The sequence below is a fragment of the Pelobates fuscus genome, chromosome 6 (assembly GCF_036172605.1).
Source record: "Pelobates fuscus isolate aPelFus1 chromosome 6, aPelFus1.pri, whole genome shotgun sequence".
Classification (NCBI taxonomy): domain Eukaryota; kingdom Metazoa; phylum Chordata; class Amphibia; order Anura; family Pelobatidae; genus Pelobates; species Pelobates fuscus.
Genome location: NC_086322.1, coordinates 299,797,657 through 299,820,235, shown reverse-complemented (window position 1 = coordinate 299,820,235; position 22,579 = coordinate 299,797,657). Strand labels below are relative to the sequence as shown.

General features: G+C 46.4%; 1 protein-coding gene across 2 annotated transcripts in view; it reads left to right on the top strand.

The window, feature by feature from the left end:
* The first annotated feature begins 264 nt into the window (after positions 1–264).
* Positions 265–22,579, top strand: part of CDH4 (cadherin 4) — a 415,426-nt gene continuing 393,111 nt past the window's right edge. For both annotated transcript variants that reach the window (XM_063459612.1, XM_063459611.1), the window contains exons 1-2: positions 265–398; positions 10,282–10,393. In XM_063459612.1, the coding sequence (XP_063315682.1) occupies positions 339–398; positions 10,282–10,393 (172 nt within the window). In that variant the 5' untranslated portion in view covers positions 265–338. The remainder of the gene's footprint in view (positions 399–10,281; positions 10,394–22,579) is intronic.

Below are 22,579 nucleotides of genomic sequence, written 5' to 3'. Positions count from 1 at the left end.
CAGGGGCGGGACCTCCTTCGCCTCTCTCTGTCAGTCAGGCTGCCAGGGGGCGGGGTCTCCGAGACTCTGACGGTCAGGCACAGCCGGGGGCTGGGACTCTCCGCTTGCCAACCTCTCAATGGGCGGAGTCTGTCCGCCGGCCCGCCTCCCCAGTGGGCGCAGTCTGTGCGGTGGGCGGGCATTGTGCTGTCAGTCTGGCGAGGGGCGGGGCCTGGCGCTCGGCTGGTTCCGCCCGTTCACCTGCAGCTCAGACCGGGAGAGACGGGCGGACAGGCGGCAGCGCCTGGGGGCAGCGGAGCCTCAGAGCGGGACACGGAGCGCGGGACACGGGGGGGAGGATGCCAGCGGGGACCGGGACTGCCCTACTGCTGCTACTGGCCCTGAGCCGGCCCCTGAGGGTGAGTGAGCTCTGACTGCCAGCACTGAGGGTGAGTGAGCTCTGACTGAGGGTGAGTGAGCTCTGACTGCCAGCACTGAGGGTGAGTGAGCTCTGACTGAGGGTGAGTGAGCTCTGACTGCCAGCACTGAGGGTGAGTGAGCTCTGACTGCACTGGCACTGAGTGGGCATTGACCTGGGTGAGGTGGGCACTGAACCTAACATTGAAGGGGAGTTTGGACCGAAACGGGGTGGGCACTGATAATGGGCACAGTACTGGGCACTGACAGTGGGCACCGTATTAGACACCGATTGGAGTGGGCACTGACAGTGAGCACCGTACTAGGCACCGATTGGAGTGGGCAGTGACAGTGGGTACCATACTAGGCACTGATTGGAGTGGGCACTGACAGTGGGCACAGTGCTAGGCACTGATAAGAGTGGATACAGAGTGGGCACTGACTGGTGGTAGGTGCTAATTTTGGCATTGACGTAGGTGGTGAGTGGACACTGGCTAGAAGTATTTTGCTGGGCACTCATTGGTGTTGGCACTGACTTGGCAAATATTGGGGTGGGTACCCAGTGGGCACAGGTTGACATGAATGCAGAGTGGACATTAACTGGTGGTAGGTACTGAGCAGGGCAATATTTGGGTATGGTAGTAAGAGGCACTGATAGTGTAGGGCACTGAACTGGGCACTGGCTGTGCATAGACTGTGAGTTAATACTGACCTGCACACTGGGATAAGTACTGAGTGGACACTTACTGGTGGCGGATACACCTGGGCTGATTGTGGTGAGTACTGAACTGGGCACTGGTTGGGTGGGTACTAAACTGTGCACTGACTTGGTGGGTACTAAACTGGGCACTTGGAGTGACTGCTGAGTGGGCACTGACTGGAAGTGGGTATTTATTGGTGGGTGCTGTATGGGTACTGAACCAGTTATTAAACTAGAGTTTAGACTGAGCAAAGCATTGGTGACTGCTTAGAGTGGAGTCTGAGAATGAGTGAGCACTGAGAGGGAGTGATCTGGTCATTAACCATCCCTAGTGCTGAAATAGGCACAGGGTATTAGTGTGGCTGTATACAGACTGGCCATTATACTGGCATAGTGAGTACAAACCTATATAATAACTGCAGTGGACATGGCAGTTATAGCCTTATATACAGCTTGGCATGTGCATACTTTGCATTATTCTGTATAAAGACATTGAGGGTATAATTGTGAATAGAGGCTGAGATTGGCAGACTGTATAGAGGCTGAGATTAGCATGCAGGATATAGCTGTGGTAGAGGCTGATGGCATTCTTAGTATAATTGTGTATTGAGGCTGAGATGAGTATAGAGGCTGAGATTGGCACACTGGGTATAACTGTATACAGAGACTGACATTGGCATGGCGGATATAACTATATTGAGGCTGAAATTGGTATGGATGGTATAACTGTGTATAAAGGCTGAGATTGGCATGCAGGGTGTGACTGTAGTAGAGGCTGAAATTGGCACACTGGGTATAGCTGTATATTAAGGCTGAGATTGGCACACTGGGTATAGCTGTATATTAAGGCTGAGATTGGCACACTGGGTATAGCTGTGCATAAAGGCTGAGATTAGCACACTGGGTATAGCTGTATGTTAAGGCTGAGATTGGCACACTGGGTATAGCTGTGTATAAAGGCTGAGGTTGGCACACTGGGTATAGCTGTGTATAAAGGCTGAGATTGGCAAACTGGATATAACTGTATGGAGGCTGAGATTGGCACACTGGGTATAGCTGTGTATGGAGGCTGAGATTGGCACACTGGGTATAGCTGTATATTAAGGCTGAGATTGGCACACTGGGTATAGCTGTATATTAAGGCTGAGATTGGCACACTGGGTATAGCTGTATAATAAGGCTGAGATTGGCACACTGGGTATAGCTGTGTATTAAGGCGGAGATTGGCACACTTTGTATTACTGTGTATCGAGGCTGAGATTGGTACATTGGATATAGCTGTGTATCGAGGCTGAGATTGGCACACTGGGTATAGCTGTGTATAAAGGCTGAGATTGGCACACTGGGTATAGCTGTGTATTAAGGCTGAGATTGGCACACTGGGTATAGCTGTGTATTAAGGCTGAGATTGGCACACTTTGTATTACTGTGTATCGAGGCTGAGATTGGTACATTGGATATAGCTGGGTATAAAGGCTGAGATTGGCATGGAGAGTATAACTGTCTATTGAGGTTGAGTTTGGCATGGATGGTATAACTGTGTATTGAGGCTGAGATTTGTACACTGGGTATAACTGTATAAAGACTGAGATTGGCATGGAGGGTATAACTGTATAAAGGTTGAGATTGGCATGGAGGGTATAACCGGGTGTAAAGGCTGAGATTGGTACACTGGGTATAACTGTGTATTGAGGCTGAGATTTGTACACTGGGTATAGCTGTATAAAGGTTGAGATTGGCATGGAGGGTATAACTGTGTATAAATGCTGAGATTGGCATGCGGGGTGTAACTATGGTAGAGGCTGATGTTGGCACACTAGGTATTCCTGCGTAGAAAGACTGAGATTGGCATGGATGTTATAACTGTATAAAGACTGAGATGGGCACACTGGGAAAAACTGTGTATAAAGGCTGAGGTTGGCATAGATGGTATAACTGTGTTTCAAGGCTGATATGGGCACACTGGGTATAACTGTGTATAAAGGCTGAAATGGGCATGCTGTGTATAAAAATGTATAGTATTTAGTATTGACCCCAAGCTGGCACATGTTATAATATCTGTCCGTCTAGATAAATACCCCCACTCCACCTTGCACTGAAGCCCCTTACTGGGGTGCATTGGTAGTAATTCTGAAAAGCTTCCTGTTGGCGTACAGCATTTATAAGATAAATAGCACTATGGAGAGAGCATAGCCCCATCATTCCCTGCATGGCAACTTAGGCTATTAGTTGGTATTTTTCCTGTGACAGGGGTACCAGGGGCATAGCCTACTATGTATATCGCTGTGAATATCTGACAGTACTGAGACTGCCCAGCCCTCTCCCTCTCTGGGGAACAAATAATAGTAGGATGATAGGAGTTAATGGGCGGCTGTGAGGCTTGTAGTAGGATGATAGGAGTTAATGGATGCCTGCAAGGCTCATAGTAGGATGATAGGCGTTAATGGGCGGCTGTGAGGCTCATAGTAGGATGATAGGCGTTAATGGGCGGCTGTGAGGCTCATAGTAGGATGATAGGAGTTAATGGGTGGCTGTGAGGCTTGTAGTAGGATGATAGGAGTTAATGGACGGCTGCAAGGCCATTGCAGGATGATAGGAGTTAATGGCCGTACAGTAATGCTGGGATGACTAAGTGCAGACAGCGTCTCCCATTCATCGTGGAATAGTAGCAGTGATGTCTGTAGCGGGAGCCGCTCAGTGAGGATTTATTTGGGGTCAGATGTGAAGATTCTTATGATCAAAGGTGAACATGGGTTACGCAGAATGCTTTGTTGTCTGTCTGCTCAAACCTTTATTCTCCCCACCCCCCCCCCAAAAAAAGCCTGTCTTATTGGCTTATAACTGTATTTACTGGATTGGCCTAATCCTGGTCCTCTGCTGTTTGGATTATTACTGATTATAACTCCCACCAGCACTAGCCAGGGAGAGTATCTGCTGTGCTTTGAATACCCCTCTCCAACTCCCTGATGATCCAGTCACCCTCTGAGATCTCGCAAGTCAGAGTTGGGTCACTTGCATCCCCCTGTACACAGGCTTCAATCCCTTTTACCCCCAGCCTGCTGTAAGTGCCCAGGAATGTGCCCCCGCCCTGGCCGCTATCTGTAGCCCTTTCTAAGTAGTCTCATTGAAATGGTAAATTCAGCTTCTCCTCGTCTCTGCTTCTTGAAATCCGTCCTTTCTCTTGCTCTCCGGTTCACTGAACTAATCTCCCAGAGTCCCTGTTACTGTACAGATACAGTATCACCCTGTGTGTGCCGGCTGCACCGCTGGTACCTGGAGGGTTAACTCTGCATTATCCTTCCTTCAGTTAAATGGCTTGTGGGATGAGTGGGGAACTCATTGACCTGCCGGAATACGTCAATTGGTATGTCAGTGCTAGATCTCTTAATCATCACTCTCAGCTAGGCAGAGAGCCAACGTACCCAAATGTATGTATTGCTGGGAATTATTGGCTTACACCCACAGGATGGATGATGGGATTTGTAGTCTAACAGTCCTGTGATTAGAGAGGTTCAGTTGGTGTCACTTACTATGCTGTATATTTGGGGTGAATGGCTTTCTATATCTAAGTGAGTAATATAGAGTGTATATATAGTGATGTTAATTCCTATTGTTGGCAGATTTTTTTTCCTGAGGTGATTTGCAGAATGCTGGATAGATTCCGTCGTACCATGATATCAGTGAGGTGGTTTGTGAGAGTAATATATGGTGTATGTACGGGCAGATTGTGTACATGCTGCCATGACTCGATCCTTGTAAGACTTCTAAGCAAAGGATATGGTCTCCCCCCACTCTGTCTTCTAAGTACTGGATATGGTCCCACCCTTAACGTTCTAAGTACAGGATATGATACGGCTCTCCAACGTTCTAAGTATTGGGTATGATACTGCCCCCCCAACGTTCTAAGTACAGGATATGATACGGCTCTCCAACGTTCTAAGTATTGGGTATGGTACCGCCCCCCCCCCACGTTCTAAGTACAGGATATGATACGGCTCTCCAACGTTCTAAGTATTGGGTATGATACTGCCCCCCCAACGTTCTAAGTACAGGATATGATACGGCTCTCCAACGTTCTAAGTATTGGGTATGGTACCGCCCCCCCCACGTTCTAAGTACAGGATATGATACGGCTCTCCAACGTTCTAAGTATTGGGTATGATACTGCCCCCCCAACGTTCTAAGTACAGGATATGATACGGCTCTCCAACGTTCTAAGAATTGGATATGGTCCCACCCTTAATGTTTTAAGTACAGGATATGATACGGCTCTCCAACGTTCTAAGAATTGGATATGGTGCGGCCCCCCCAACGTTCTAAGTACAGGATATGATACGGCTCTCCAACGTTCTAAGACTTGGATATGGTACCGCCCCCCAACGTTCTAAGTACAGGATATGATACGGATCTCTAACGTTCTAAGAATTGGATATGGTACCGCCCCCCCAACGTTCTAAGTACAGGATATGATACCGTCCCCCCCCCAAAGTTCAAAGTATTGGATATGGTACCAACCCCCAACGTTCTAAGTATTGGGTATGATACTGTCCCCCCAACATTCAAAGTACAGGATATGATACCGCCCCCCCCCCAAACATTCTAAATATTGGGTATACTGCCCCCCAACGTTCTAAGTATTGGGTATGATACTGCCCCCCAACGTTGTAAGTACAAGATATGATAGGGCCCCCCAAACTTCTAAGTATTGGGTATGAAACTGCCGCCCAACATTCTAAGTACGGGATATGATACAGCCCCCCAACGTTCTAAGTACACTATATGATACAGCCCCCCAATGTTCTAAGTACTGGATATGATGCTGCCCCCCAATGTTCTAAGTACTGGATATGATACTGCCTCCAACATAAGTACAGGATATGATACTGCCCTCCAACGTTCTAAATACAGGATATGATACTGCCCTCCAACGTTCTAAATACAGGATATGATACTGCCCCCCAACGTTCTAAATACAGGATATGATACTGCCCTCCAACGTTCTAAATACAGGATATGATACCACCCCCCAACGTTCTAAATACAGGATATGATACTGCCCCCCAACGTTCTAAATACAGGATATGATACTGCCCCCCAACGTTCTAAATACAGGATATGATACTGCCCCCCAATGTTCTAAATACAGGATATGATACTGCCCCCCAATGTTCTAAATACAGGATATGATACTGCCCCCCAACGTTCTAAATACAGGATATGATACCACCCCTCAACGTTCTAAATACAGGATATGATACTGCCCCCCAACGTTCTAAATACAGGATATGATACCACCCCCCAACGTTCTAAATACAGGATATGATACTGCCCCCCAATGTTCTAAATACAGGATATGATACCACCCCCCAACGTGCTAAGTACGCGATATGATACTGCCCCCCAACGTTCTAAGTACAGTATATAATCCTGCCCCCCAATGTTCTAAATACAGGTTATGATACTGCCCCCCAACGTTCTAAGTACAGTATATAATCCTGCCCCCCAATGTTCTAAATACAGGATATGATACCACCACCCAAGAGTCTAACTACAGGATCTGATACTGTCTCCAACTTTCTAAGTACAAGCTATAATTCTACTCCGGCCCCCCAATGTTCTAAGTATAGGATATGATCCCAGCGTTCTAAGTACAGGATATGGTTTTAACAACTCCCCCCCAATGTTCTAAGTACCGGATATGATACCACCCCTCCAACATTCTAAGAATATGGTTTTATCCCCACACACCCAATGTTCTAAGTACAGGATACAGATCTACCCGGACCCCAATGTTCCAAGAACAGGATATGGCTTTATCCCTGCCCCCAACTTTCTGAGTAGAGGTTATGGTTAACTCCCCCCAATGTTCTAAGCACTACATACATCTTCTCTCTTTCCAGCGATGTAACTGTAGGTGGTGGTCTCTCCAGCATTCTAAGCAAAATATATAGTTTCCACCAGCATTTTAAGTGTAGGTTGTGACTTCCCTGTCTGCAGTGTTCGTGGTGCATGTTGTGTCTCCCCCTCGATAGTAAACTAAGTGCAGGTTGTTGGCCCCCTCCCCAACATTCTAGATGTTGCCTCCCCTGCTGTCTTTGAAGCCATGAGATTCTCCCTTTCTGCAGCCTGTGCTCTACAAAATCCTCAGCTGTATTTTTGGAGACATTGTTAAGATGACATGTTATCATCCAGAGAAGCTTTGCCGGCTCGAGGTTTATTCACTAAACAGCGAATTGTAGTCCATTTCGGCAAAATCAGCTAATCTACACAAATTCTCCAACTAACCTACAGTCACAGCTCGGCTATTTTAGTGTAAATTTTACAACTTGCTATTTTAATGAATAGACCCCTAAATTAATCATACATATGTGATGGAGTCATGTGTCCCCCACTTTTCCCGTCCAGACCCCCTGACCGAAGTATTTTGGTGAGTATTTACTCTCACCCCTAATGATCTATTTCGTTTGTTTAAACCCTGATAGTAAATTTTGGATTTTATGTACGATTCCTGCACAGTTTTTTCCAAAACCACGCTGAATATTTTAGGATTTTTTTTTTGTTTTTTTTTTTAATCTGCGATCCATTTACTTTTTGCATTGGCCAAAAGGAGGAATTATTGGAAATATTTGAAATGGTCCGCTGAGCGACGTGATGATAGGATTTTTTTTGGAAAGTCTTTAAGATACAGATTTACCCATTCATTGCCAGCTGGGGGCAGGAAAGGTTCCCCTGTGTCCCTCTGCGGCACGGGGACATGTGAGATACACTATTCACTGTCTTTCCTAATAAAATATGAGCAGGAAATGTTTAATAAATGAAACACACTTAGCTTGGCTCGTCCTACATTATGGAGACGTGGTGTGCATGAATGATGGGGATTTTTTTGTTGTTGCCGTCGGTGAGCATATTTTTCATCTAATTTTTCTAGTGCTTTGTATTTAACGCCTGCCTGGATTGTGTTTCTGTAAGGCTGAATCGCTGTCTGTCACCCAGCCGCTAACTCCCCGTTAAACAATGTATTCTACATACATATAGTTCCGATTTCTACTTTGCTGTACTGACAGAGTTTAAAGGTTTACTAATGAATTTATATCACGCAATCCACCCTGGAGTAAGGCAGAGCACTACCAATCCAATAACCTCAAAGCGTCTCTTCTCGATTTCAACCTTTGTCTTGTAAGCTTGCAATCTAATAAACCGTCTGGAATCACAGTTACAAGTGTGGATTTAACATTCCATATAGACTTAAAAGCCATTTTATTTTCATTAAAACCGATTTTCTGTCAAAGGATGCTAATATAATCTTCAGAAGTGGCATGCATGTGGTCACTGCCAGGACGGCATCTATCAGAGAGCTTGTACAGATTTCTAATTTCTAAAATCAAACCTTCCACACATTCTCATATTTCGCCACACAGTGACTGTATTGTGCTCACCCCTAGTGCACTCGGAGGGTTAAATTGTAGACTCATTGAGATGTTAAAAGGACACTCTACGGCCCCACACACATCAAGTCGTTAAGTTACAGCGTGTTATGCCGTGTGATTTTTATTTTTTTGTGGTTTAACTCCTTAAGGACACGACATGTGTGACATGTCATGATTCCCTTTTATTCCAGAAGTTTGGTCCTTAAGGGGTTAAGAATATATCCATTTTTGCTTCATAGACCCAACCATTCTGCCCCTCATCTTCCCTTTTGTTCCAAACGCCTTTTGTTCCAATAGCATAACTTTATAGTGTGACTTGGATTTCTGGGAGTTATAGTTTAGCTTTTAGCTTGCTACAGTAGAGAACTGAAAATTGAACTACAACGCACTGAATCCCATACTGTTCCCATAAAGACAATGCTATGAAAAGTTACAGGAGTAATCTAATAAAATATGTGTATATATATATATATATATGTATATATGTATATGTATGTATTTTAGTTTTTAGTCCCCTGTGTTTATTTATATTTTTTGATCTCATTGTACAGCACTAAGGAATTTGCTGGTGCTATATAAATAAGAAAATAATAATAATTTAAAAAAACAAACAAAAAAAAACCCCAAAAACATGTAAAAATCCTTTTAAATGTCCATTAGACTTGGCTGTATTCCAGCGCTGGGACAGTCTCCTACTGCAGCTCAATCCTCTTCCTGAGAAGTCATCAGTCAGATGCCTTGAGAATGCATGGCGCATGTACAGCAATCCACCAATCCAGTGCTTGTCTATGAAAAGCACCGAATTCAGCATTGGACACGCACAGCGTCTGACGTCAACATTTATACCAAAGTGACGCCAGCCGTCAAATAGACTCGGCAATTGAATGTAATTATATGCAAACCCCCTAGTCTCTGTCTGTCTGATAGTTACTAATTGGCGTGCAAATTGCTAAACAGAGCCGCTTCTCACAAACTCCCGCACGGCTGCAGGGGCCCTATTAAGATGAATTGATTGTGGTGCTTAGACTGTCCCTTTAAGTTGGCTAAATGAAAGTGAAATAAACATCAAGATTGGCTGGGTCCCCTCCTTTGGTCAGAACTCACTGCAGATGCTGCAAAGACAGGGGTTTGCAATTATCGCAGGAATTCCAAATCTCAATATGTATTTTAATGCATTAGATACTCTATATAACACGTTAAGAAGTAACTAAGGGGTGTGCACTCGTTTGGAGTGTCACTCTACCAGCCCTTCGTTAATAGTCTTTTGGCCATTGTGTTGCTGTGTACAGTGTCATGTGCTGTTTATGTTCATTAGTTTTAATCAATTCTGCAAACTCATTTAATTCACAGTTTAAATAAGCTGTGTTTACAATGTATTCCTCCTGACCTTACCACTACGGTTATATCCCATGGGGGAACACACTGCACTAATCTATATGCACTCACCTCTGCCCCCTTATGTGGCTGGCAAACGCGGGCAGTACCTCCCAGCATGCTGCTTGGCTGGAAGCCATGCTTGTATACACAGTTGCAGCACAGCCGGTTAGAAAGGGAATATAATCACATGTTGTGCGTTTACTTATATCTTTCTGTTGGTTGTAAAACAAAAGTAACGGTTACAACTAAGCAGACGAGCTATAGTAACAAAGTATAGATCATTGTAGATCGCTGTGCGTGAGTCCTGTAGTGCGTAGTTACCAAGCTCTTTAGAGTGTGACTGTCACACACTAACACACCGTTGTGGGTCTCTCTCTGCAGGCACGAAATGGGGATATTTCTAATCAACATAGCTGTACACCAGGATTCTCGGAGGATGGGTACACAGCCCTCGTCTCGCCCAATATCATGGAGGGGCAGAAGTTACTCAAAGGTAAGTGTGCAACTTGCACGCACGTGTTGCAGAGTACTGGCGGGAGCTGTTAACTAAACCGGAAATTGGGGAAAGTCGATAAATGAACTGCATTTTAGGGTAAAGTAGCTGAGCTGTAAGGAGCGAAGTTTGACAATGTTGGCAATACATCTGTTTTAGGATAACCTTTTCAGCACTCTGGACAGCTACCGGTGGCTCCTATTTTGGTGGATACACCCTTTGAGAGACATGTAGTCTGTTTTTTGCACTGTTTCTGAAGAGTGTTGAGTCCAGCGGCTGGTTGGGTTTGGAGGTTTGTGCGGAGATCGGTTTGTGTTGTTGTGATATGTATCGATGTGCGCATCTCTTGTAACTGATTGACGTTACTCGTTATTCCATTGTCCCCTCCTCTGTAAGCGTCACAAAGCAATATCGTGAGTTGACTGACTTCCTGTGAATAAATGGGTTAAGTGACATTGCAATCTTATGACGAACAAGCATGCAAAGAGTTAATGGGGTTGCTCTGGAGCTGACGTCCGTCAGCTCTTGTTCATCAAATGCAACCACTGGCATTCTGTGTGTTTTTATTTGGGTACCTCAGAATCTGAGTAAAGATCAGCCCAAATAAAAAATTTAAAAGCACTGTTTTTAATAGCATTTGGTTTGAAAGGGGCCGCAGTGTGCATATTGTTTGTTTAGCTTCACGAAAGTCGCGCTCGTTAAAGAGTATCGATGGGCCAAACTGCTGGTCAGCACTGCATGGCGTAAATTTTATGCAGGGCTTTTAAGAGCAAGCCTGGTAACAGCATTTCTTGTAGAGATTTATACGGCTCTCCAGCGAGGGAGGCACCATATGGTTTAACAAGAACACACTGCTGAATTGCAGAGGTTTTCATAGTGTGCAGGCTACCGCACCAGCTCCCTCCTCACCCCACCCCTACACCCAGACTCAATCTGTTCTAATAATTAGCAAAGTAAATTATCCTAAAGAACAGCTTTAAAAATATAGGGGACCCCCCAGTTTTTACACCTTAAGATTTGCAAAGAATCCTAGAACTTGTCGTTTTTGTGCCCTCGATGTGTAAACCAGACAGAAATTAATTACAGTTTATCATTTTGTCAGCCTGTAACTTTCCCGTACTGCGTATGAGCATTTAAGGGTTAAAATACTATATATATATTTTTTTCCGTCTCTTGCTCCCTTAAAATACACATTTCTGCAGAGAGTAAAGACGGAGCTTTCTGCCAGTGATTTTTCCTGGATCAGTGATTCTCTGACTGTCAGAAAATGTTCTTGGGGAAACTGGGAGAAGATAGCGAGACTAAAAATGCTGGAGAGAAGGATATAACATCACAGCTGATTTTACACAAAATAAAAAAATCACAAAAACTCATTTACAGCACTCTACCTACTGTGTGATTCTAGACAACACTGAATTATCCTTCCCCCTAAAAAGCAGCGAGGTGTTGCTGGGTCCCTGGAGGGTAAATATCTTATTGATGTGTAGAGAAAGGTGTATCACATGCAAAAATAAAATGCTTCATACAATCCAATTCTGCTTGCCTTGTACAGCCTGTAGGGGGCTCTGCAACCTGCATCTTTACAATCAGGATGTTCGAATCCGTCAATAGAGAAAGATTTCTTTTATTCTTCGTAACACAAACTACCAGATACGTTTACATTCATGTCTCTCTTATGAGTATGTTTTCATTGCTATGTTGTTTTGGTTATTTATTTCTTCTTTATAGCCACATTTTTTTCGATAGACATTTTTTAATTAAAGGGAAACTTCAGGCAGCGTGATCCTCTGAGTGAATTCACAGAGACGCTGTGCTCTCTCCTGTCTCTACCGATTTTTACATGGAGATTGCCATTGCCTCGTATTTTCTGAAGCTGCATAATTTAAACATATGGGGGAGGTTTTATTTTGTCTTTCAGATTTCTTTTTACAAAATTGGTTTGCTGAGTTTAGTGTATTATAGACGTAGTGCTTTTGTAAACTTTGCTATCCCATTAACAGAACGCGGTCTCTGACATCAGCGCAGACCGCTTCACTGAAATGTTTTTAACATGCTTTTAAAACTGTATTTATACAATCTGTCCATCTGCTTTTTTTTCTTTTTAGTAATGTTCTAGGCTTGAGTTCTTAATTTCTTAGGAGATGTTGGTTAATTTGCATGAAGTGCCCTGTCTGTGCCTTTTCAGGAGGAATTTGTGATATGGGAGTGTATTTGGTTTAACCCCTTAAGGACACATGACGTGTGTGACACGTCATGATTCCCTTTTATTCCAGAAGTTTGGTCCTTAAGGGGTTAATTAAAATGTTTACTGTGTATTATAGACAGAATATATATACCGGTATTTATGTGCTGAACTTAACCATACATTGTCACCCCTAATAGGATAAGTTGTTTTTAAAATGTATAAAGAGCTCTATTCTGATTTCATTTACTGTGTGATCCATTCTGTTCAACAATAAGGTGTTAACGAGACATTTATTTTTGGGATATAATATAAAATCCCAGCTACACATTCCATTATTTATTTATTTTATTATTTATAAAATATTTTACCAGGAAAGATACATTGAGATTTCTCTCGTTTTCAAGTATGTCCTGGGTCCACAAAACATTGCATTGATACAATAGGGTACAATAAAATACAAAAAACAATATTAATACACAATATATACAACACATAACATAGGACAGGTAGGAAATATATAATCAACCATGACGTGCATTCTGTTTTGTGGTATGTAGAGAGGGATCTCTTTAGGCTTGGGGAAGATTTGAAAGTGTGCGGGAGGTCGTTCCACAATTGCGGCGCTCTGTAAGAGAAGGAGGATCGGGCCGCATACTTTTTGTATTGAGGTAGACATTGTTGAATTGCAATTGTTACTTAAAAATAGAAAACATACACTGTGGTAAAAAGATTGGATTTGTCACTTTAATTATTAGTTCTATAGCTTCCTCCACAGCGCAGACTGACTTACTGAATGGTTGACGGCTGTCTGAAGAAGCTGTTGGAGCAGATGAGCATGTCTTGGGTTGTTTGTGGGAAATGCCCAGTTAGAGTCCTCAGACATGCTTAGTCTGCTCATTGATGTTTGTCATTTAATTTGACAAAGGAGAAGCTATATACCTGTAGTTAGATGCCTATTGTGTACCTCCACTAGCAGCACTGTCTCTCTGCTGACAGTGTGTACTCCCAGTACCAGCACTGTGTGCCTGCTGACAGTATGTACACCCAGTACCAGCACTGTCTGCCTGCTGACAGTGTGTACTCCCAGTACCAGCACTGTGTGCCTGATGACAGTGTGTACACCCAGTACCAGCACTGTGTGCCTGCTGACAGTGTGTACACCCAGTACCAGCACTGTGTGCCTGCTGACAGTGTGTACTCCCAGTACCAGCACTGTGTGCCTGCTGCGGTGTGTACTCCCAGTACCAGCACTGTGTGCCTGATGACAGTGTGTACACCCAGTACCAGCACTGTGTGCCTGCTGACAGTGTGTACACCCAGTACCAGCACTGTGTGCCTGCTGACAGTGTGTACTCCCAGTACCAGCACTGTGTGCCTGCTGCGGTGTGTACACCCAGTACCAGCACTGTGTGCCTGCTGACAGTGTGTACACCCAGTACCCGCACTGTGTGCCTGCTGACAGTGTGTACACCCAGTACCAGCACTGTGTGCCTGCTGACAGTGTGTACTCCCAGTACCAGCACTGTGTGCCTGCTGCGGTGTGTACACCCAGTACCAGCACTGTGTGCCTGCTGACAGTGTGTACTCCCAGTACCAGCACTGTGTGCCTGCTGCGGTGTGTACACCCAGTACCAGCACTGTGTGCCTGCTGACAGTGTGTACACCCAGTACCCGCACTGTGTGCCTGCTGACAGTGTGTACACCCAGTAGCAGCACTGTGTGCCTGCTGACAGTGTGTACTCCCAGTACCAGCACTGTGTGTCTGCTGACAGTGTGTACACCCAGTACCAGCACTGTGCACTGTGTGCCTGCTGACAATGTGTTCTCCCAGTACAAGCACTGTGTGCCTGCTGACAGTGTGTACTCCCAGTTCCAGCACTGTGTGCCTGCTGACAGTGTGTACTCCCAGTACCAGCACTGTGTGCCTGCTGACAGTGTGTACTCCCAGTACCAGCACTGTGTGCCTGCTGACAGTGTGTACTCCCAGTACCAGCACTGTGTGCCTGCTGACAGTGTGTACTCCCAGTACCAGCACTGTGTGCCTGCTGACAGTGTGTACTCCCAGTACCAGCACTGTGTGCCTGCTGACAGTGTGTACTCCCAGTACCAGCACTGTGTGCCTGCTGACAGTGTGTACACCCAGTACCAGCACTGTGTGCCTGCTGACAGTGTGTACACCCAGTACCCGCACTGTGTGTGTGTACTGAAGCATGTTACAGGAGTATTCTAGATTAATTAAAGGGACTCTATATAATACGCTTTCAGCAGGATATGGGGTTAATATTGACACACTAGGATCCCCCTATGAAGACGCATTAATTTGCTCCCTAGGTAAAAAGATCATGTGGATAAAAGTTCCTGTGTAACCTCAATCACAGCTGGTGCTTTTAGTGTATCTTTGGCCGTAATAACCATTAATTAGTCTAATTAGCTTAAGAAGGGAAGTGAAAATGCTATTGTGAAGAGTCATCTTTGACTTCATGCTCTGAAAATAGCTATTTTCAAATAAAAAGCAGCACTTCACCCCCACGGAATAGTGCGCCACTGCAGCCGCCAATAATTCAATGGACGGTGTGTAGATAGTTTAAAGGGACAGGCACATTATTTACATCCAGTAAAACGTATACTTGAAATGATGCTCCGTTGTTGGGGATGATTCATTATAGTATATTTGACTTCATCACTCTAACCAGATATATTTTTGTGGTTAGAAATAGATTTCTGGGATAAAACCTTTTTTTAATGGATTTTGAGTATTTTAGATGTGGACAACGATGTGTGCGATGTAGCAGTAAATATTGATATCTGTTGGTTTTAACCATTGATGGCTACCAGATATCATCCTGTTACATTTTTTGCATACTGATGGGCAGAGCATAACAAGTTCTGCTATGCAGTATGTGGGAATTGTGTGCTACCAAAAGGATATCCATGGATTAATTTAAGAGAAATTCTGGGGGTCTGCCTTGATTAATATATTCATTTCTCTCCTCCAGTCCAGTGTAACATCCACAGACGTACCTCTCTGGCAGTAATTATTTCATTGATAACTCCTGAAACAAAATAATATATCATGCATCTTTATAATTTAAGGAAATGCTGGAACGTTAGGATTGACTCGTTAATAAGACATTACAGGAGCATTATTAATGACCGTGCAGAGTACACTGCTATACCCGGTGCTGTAACCACCGCAGTGTACCCCATAATGTTAGGGGGGGTGAGGTAAAGGGGGATGTGTGAGTAGCTGCCTTTAAGTACTGCAACTCTCTGTTTTTACTGTATCACAGGATTGTGTTCTATGTTCTAAAACTGACTGTGACCTCATGTGATATACCGTAACTCCTGCCGTTTTAGAATATTTACACTTTGTTTGAATGACTTTAACAGATTTCTCTGGAGAGGACACAAAGGGCAGGAGCCAATGTTGCCTCCAATCACAGTGCACGACTGGTTAATCACCGAAATAGTTAAAGACATCTCTGTAATTTCAGCGATTGCCATTGTCTTTCTATACCTGGTGTTGTCTTTCTAATCTGTATAATTTTTGTAATTAAACCGTTTAATTGCTGGTCTGCTCACAAGTAAACCACTTTTAGGAAAAACAGCCAAAAAATGTTTGGGGTAACTTTCCGGGGGTGTCTGTGTCGTGCGTGCATTTTGTATTGAGTATCTTGACTCACAGACCGGATCGGGGGATGTTAGAATACATTGAAGCAGATCAGAGAAACCTTTGTCCTGTTGGAATGAGCTACCTTGCAGCGAGTGTATTATTGAGTCGTGGCTCCGTAGAGTTAGCGGTGTCGTGAAGCCCTTTTCCAGTGCCATTTGCATAACATTTGTACACAGTGTGATCTGATTGAATCCTGCGTACTGAAATGCCTTATATGTTTTTTTCTCTTAACTCCATGATTGAGACCACCAGAGTGAACCTCCGCTTCCCCCGCTCTCCTCCTCTGTGTTTAAAATGCACAATCTTACAAAAAGGCCTCCAATTAGGCAGACATTCCCTTAAACCGGAGTGTAGAAAGGCCTGATGCACGCACCACTGAACAGCCCTAGGGGAAGATATCCATGAGCAGAATAAAATACTCGCAATGGAAGGCGTTTAAATAAAATGTATTCCGCATTAAACATTGCCGTCCCATGCTGTGGTCTTGGCGGAGGATGGGGGCCGAGTTTGCCTCTTTGCCAGTGATAGGGAATAAACAGGTTTCCCAGAACCACTCGGTCGTTCACAAGTTATCCAGAGTCTGGTTAATCTCCGCTCGCTTGCTTGCCCAGTGAGTGTTATGAGTTTGTAGCCCACCCTCTGAACATTGCTGTACCCTCCTCCCCACCAGGATTGACACTGATTTTTCAAGTGACCCTTTTTATGCTGTCAACGATTCAAGAGTGAAGTGCGTGGCCAGCAAATCTCATGTATTCTCCAGACTCCGCTTCTCACGGAGCTAAACGTAAATCTCTCAGCAGAAAGATATTCTCCAATCCTGACTTGAAACAGAATTTGTGAATTGCATCTCCAACTGTGTGCTTTGTGTGTAAGCAAACCCCTGCTCCTTGGCATCCGATCTCTCTCCGAGCATTTCACATGCACCTCCTCTGGGATTTGGGGGTTATAAAAAAAAAAAAAAAAGAAAAAGTAATAAAATGACTCTTTATTATTTAGCAAAGAAACCTGATGCAAAATGCATGGCTTAGGTCTGGCAAGTAGGGGGGCACAGTTGAGGTCTGAGCAGCAGGGTTTGGCCCACAGGAGGGTGGAGGTTAGGTTTGGCCAGCTGGAGGCCGGGAGTTAGGTTTGGCCAGCAAGAGGGCGAGGGATAGGTTTGGCCAGCAGGAGGGGCAGAGGTTAGGTTTGGCCAGCAGGAGGGGCAGAGGTTAGGTTTGGCCAGCAGGAGGGGCAGAGGTTAGGTTTGGCCAGCAGGAGGGGCGGGGGTTAGGTTTGGCCAGCAGGAGGGGCGGGGGTTAGGTTTGGCCAGCAGGAGGGGCGGGGGTTAGGTTTGGCCAGCAGGAGGGGCGGGGGTTAGGTTTGGCCAGCAAGAGGGCGAGGGTTAGGTTTGGCCAGCAGGAGGGGCTGAGGTTAGGTTTGGCCAGCAGGAGGGGCGGGAGTTAGGTTTGGCCAGCAGGAGGGGCAGAGGTTAGGTTTGGCCAGCAGGAGGGGCAGAGGTTAGGTTTGGCCAGCAGGAGGGGCAGAGGTTAGGTTTGGCCAGCAGGAGGGGCAGAGGTTAGGTTTGGCCAGCAGGAGGGGCAGAGGTTAGGTTTGGCCAGCAGGAGGGGCGGGGGTTAGGTTTGGCCAGCAGGAGAGGCGGGGGTTAGGCTTGGCCAGCAGGAGAGGCGGGAGTTAGGCTTGGCCAGCAGGAGGGGCAGAGGTTAGGTTTGGCCAGCAGGAGGGGCAGAGGTTAGGTTTGGCCAGCAGGAGGGGCAGAGGTTAGGTTTGGCCAGCAGGAGGGGCGGGGGTTAGGTTTGGCCAGCAGGAGGGGCAGAGGTTAGGTTTGGCCAGCAGGAGGGGCAGAGGTTAGGTTTGGCCAGCAGGAGGGGCAGAGGTTAGGTTTGGCCAGCAGGAGGGGCGGGGGTTAGGTTTGGCCAGCAGGAGAGGCGGGGGTTAGGTTTGGCCAGCAGGAGGGGCAGAGGTTAGGTTTGGCCAGCAGGAGGGGCGGGGGTTAGGTTTGGCCAGCAGGAGGGGCGGGGGTTAGGTTTGGCCAGCAGGAGGGGCGGGGGTTAGGTTTGGCCAGCAGGAGGGGCGGGGGTTAGGTTTGGCCAGCAGGAGGGGCGGGGGTTAGGTTTGGCCAGCAGGAGAGGCGGGGGTTAGGTTTGGCCAGCAGGAGAGGCGGGGGTTAGGTTTGGCCAGCAGGAGGGGCGGGGGTTAGGTTTGGCCAGCAGGAGGGGCGGGGGTTAGGTTTGGCCAGCAGGAGGGGCGGGGGTTAGGTTTGGCCAGCAGGAGGGGCGGGGGTTAGGTTTGGCCAGCAGGAGGGGCGGGGGTTAGGTTTGGCCAGCAGGAGGGGCGGGGGTTAGGTTTGGCCAGCAGGAGGGGCGGGGGTTAGGTTTGGCCAGTAGGAGGAGCGGTAGATAGGTTTGGCCAGCAGGAGGGCGGGAGGTTAGGTTATGCCAGCCGGAGGGCGGGAGGTTAGGTTATGCCAGCCGGAGGGCGGGAGCTAGGTTATGCCAGCCGGAGGGCGGGTGTTAGGTTCAACAGAGGGCAGGGGTTAAGTTTGACCAGCAGGTGGTGGGTGTTAGTTCTGGCCAGCAGGGGCCATATTCATTCTCCTAACCCCCGATTTGATCCCTGCTACACTTTATTTATTCTTCTAACAAATTGAAATACATTCATTCTACTAACCCCCTGACCCTATACATGTTATACCTCATTCATTCTTCTAACAAACTAAACTGATGCCTGCTATTCTTCATTCATTCTTCTGGTCCTCTTTATGCCTCATTCATTCTCCTAACCACCTAATCTGATCCCTGTTATTCTTCATTCAGTCTCCTAATGTCTTCCTGTCTGCCGTTCCTTGTGATTTGCTATGTATGAGGCCCTCAGTTTGGCCCAGTGAAGGTTAATCCTGCTGGTTATTTGTTGCCAAGTTATTGAGAGCAAACGACTCGTGTTTAATATGACAACAGGATGTTTGTGCGAGTCATTGAGATATTAGGCTAATGCTACAAGCTATTAGAGAGTACATTGTGGCTCTTCACGTTTGCTTGAGTCAGCGCTGCGACATCCGAAAATCAGACGAGACTCAGAGACTAGTCCATTTGTTACATGGAAATTCACTTCTTTATGATAAATGACGAGGAGAAAATCTGACATTTATTTATTTCTTAATACATCTCCCGCTGGGGGGGGATGGGATGTGTCTGTGGCAACAGCTATGATGATTGTATCAGTCCTAGTGCCACGCTTATTAAGGGGGGGGAGGGGGGGGCACTGAGGATTCTGGGGCTCTGCGCTAACGAGGAGCAAAAAGCATTCTAATTCCTCCGGTTTCCATGGTAATTGCTCCACTTTTTGCACTTTGCGACAGATTTCATGATTTCCTTCATATTGCAGAGCTAGCATGAGGGCATTTGTTTACTATGGTTCCTGTGCAGTTGAAAATGTGATTTTCATCGCTCCCGCCATGATACTATTATTATAATGTCTACAGATTAGTGACCGCCTCGGACCAGCGAAGCCCCCTGACACCAATAATTCCACTTCATGTCCTTTTCCTATTGTGGGCTGATCCCACTGCCGATCACCTAGGAGGGAGGTAATTAATTCAATTTAATTCATCACGTAGTTACACTCCAGTGCTAACAAATAAAATCCCGTCTCTGTGCATCTCGTGAGTGACATTGGAGTGCACTCCCCATGTAGTGACAAAGCACTTATTCCGTGCTTCTGATAGGCTTGAAACCGAACGGCTACAGATCTCAGCCACTTACTTTAAACCGTAGTTACCAATGTGCAAGGTTAGTGTTACCTGCACAGTGTGCACATTGCTTGGTTTACTACCTGCTGCCGGACCGGCCCAGGGCTCACAATGAATTGAATATGCGAGAAGACACAAAGCTATAAGCCGTGTCTCGTGTTTTAATGGACTCTACTTCCTGCCGAGACCCCAAGCTATAAACTGGGCCCTGATTAATTAACGGTTTATTACTTGTAATTTTGCCAATCTATCGCTGGAGAGTGCTGATAAAAGCCTGTTGTGAGTCGGGAAAGTAGCGCGTTATTTTTAGATGAACTGTCAAGGTTAGCTTTAAAGATGCCGTCGCCTGCCAAGTTCAAATGGCCGCTGATTCCCTGGATTGAAAAGATATTCAAGACCTTCTTCTGACACCTTCGTATGTAAAGACAGCGGAGCTGTGTCCTGTGTATTTTAAGACTGGCTGTCTGCCAGGGGCCCTGGTACAGTGAATGCCATGTGGGTCACCATGTTAGCTTAACTGATGCCAGTCTTAAACTGTTGCTCTCTTTATTATTCTGGGCAGACATCTAAAATCCATCCAAACTCTGCCGAATAGCAAAACAACAAGAGCACTTTGTTCATGTTATTGATACTGGTGACAAATGTCGTCAGCCAGGATCACATCCTAATACATTCCCTGAGGCCTCATAAAGTCTAGTCCTTGTACCTGCTTCCAGTAGCAATACGTTTCTTAGTAAACATGTCCCTGTATGGCATTTATACATCAGCTATATGTTACAATGTGTCTGGTGCATGCTGCCGTCCATCTATAGTGTGAGTCTGGAGCATGCCGCCGTGTGTCTATAGTGTGAACATGGAGCGTGCCGCCATGCGTCTATAGTGTGAGCCTGGAGCGTGCCGCCATGCGTCTATAGTGTGAGCCTGGAGCTTGCCGCCATGCGTCTATAGTGTGAGCCTGGAGCGTGCTGCCATGCGTCTATAGTGTGAGCCTGGAGCGTGCCGCCATGCGTCTATAGTGTGAGCCTGGAGCGTGCCGCCATGCGTCTATAGTGTGAGCCTGGAGCGTGCCGCCATGCGTCTATAGTGTGAGCCTGGAGCGTGCCGCCATGCGTCTATAGTGTGAGCCTGAAGCGTGCCGCCATGCGCCTATAGTGTGAGCCTGGAGGGTGCTGCCGCTTGTCTATACTGTGAGTCTGGAGAGTGCCGCAGTGTGTCTGTACTGTGAGCCTGGAGGGTGCTGCCGTGTGTCTATACTGTGAGCCTGGAGGGTGCTGCCGTGTGTCTATACTGTGAGCCTGGAGGGTGCTGCCGTGTGTCTATAGTGTGAGCCTGGAGCGTGCATGTGTCTATAGTGTGAGCCTGGAGGGTGCTGCCGTGTGTCTATAGTGTGAGCCTGGAGCGTGCATGTGTCTATAGTGTGAGCCTGGAGCGTGCATGTGTCTATACTGTGAGCCTGGAGGGTGCTGCCGTGTGTCTATAGTGTGAGCCTGGAGGGTGCTGCCGTGTGTCTATAGTGTGAGCCTGGAGGGTGCTGCCGTGTGTTTATACTGTGAGCCTGGAGGGTGCTGCCGTGTGTCTATAGTGTGAGCCTGGAGCGTGCATGTGTCTATAGTGTGAGCCTGGAGCGTGCATGTGTCTATAGTGTGAGCCTGGAGCGTGCCGCCATGTGTCTATAGTGGGAGCCTGGAGCGTGCCGCCATTTGTGTCTGTAGTGTGAGCCTGGAGATTGCCGCCGTGTGTCTGTAGTGTGAGCCTGGAGAGTGCCGCCGTGTGTCTGTAGTGTGAGCCTGGAGAGTGCCGCCATGTGCCTGTAGTGTGAGCCTGGAGCGTGCCGCCATGTGCCTGTAGTGTGAGCCTGGAGCATGCCGCCATGTGCCTGTAGTGTGAGCCTGGAGCGTGCCGCCGTGTGCCTGTAGTGTGAGCCTGGAGAGTGCCGCCATGTGTCTATAGTGTGAGCCTGGAGAGTGCCGCCATGTGTCTATAGTGTGAGCGTTTAGTGTGCTGGATTTGTTTTTGTAACGGCACCCCCAGGCATAAAAGGGTTAAACCGCCGTTTAGTAGATCTTTCCTTCCAGAGACACAGGCACAGCTACCGTAGACACCAATCCACCGAACCGGAGAAGCATATGAATGCCGCAAACAGCTGAACCGGAACCATTGAATCCTGTAAACAGCCGAATAGGAAAAACCATACGAATAGGTTTACACTCCTAGCAGTCAAACTGGAACAGCATACCATAAATCCCCCCAAGAACGAGACAAGGCTCCGTGTTGAGGGTCAAACAGTGAACAGACAGAGCTGTGGGTTTATTGTTCTTATATACACATTAGTACCACCCACAGAGTTTTGGAAAACAACCAATAAACACCAATAAACATTGCAATAAAATACATAAAAATATAGAACTGTGCAGCCATTGCATAAAACAGGTACATTCAACATATCCCCAGATAGCTTAGATCTGAGCGCACATTATTACTGAATGGCGCTCAGATCACACACATACAGTTCAATTGCCATGGAGCCATAGTCTTTCATTATACGAATGGGCTCCATGGCATAGCTATCTGGGGTATCACCGC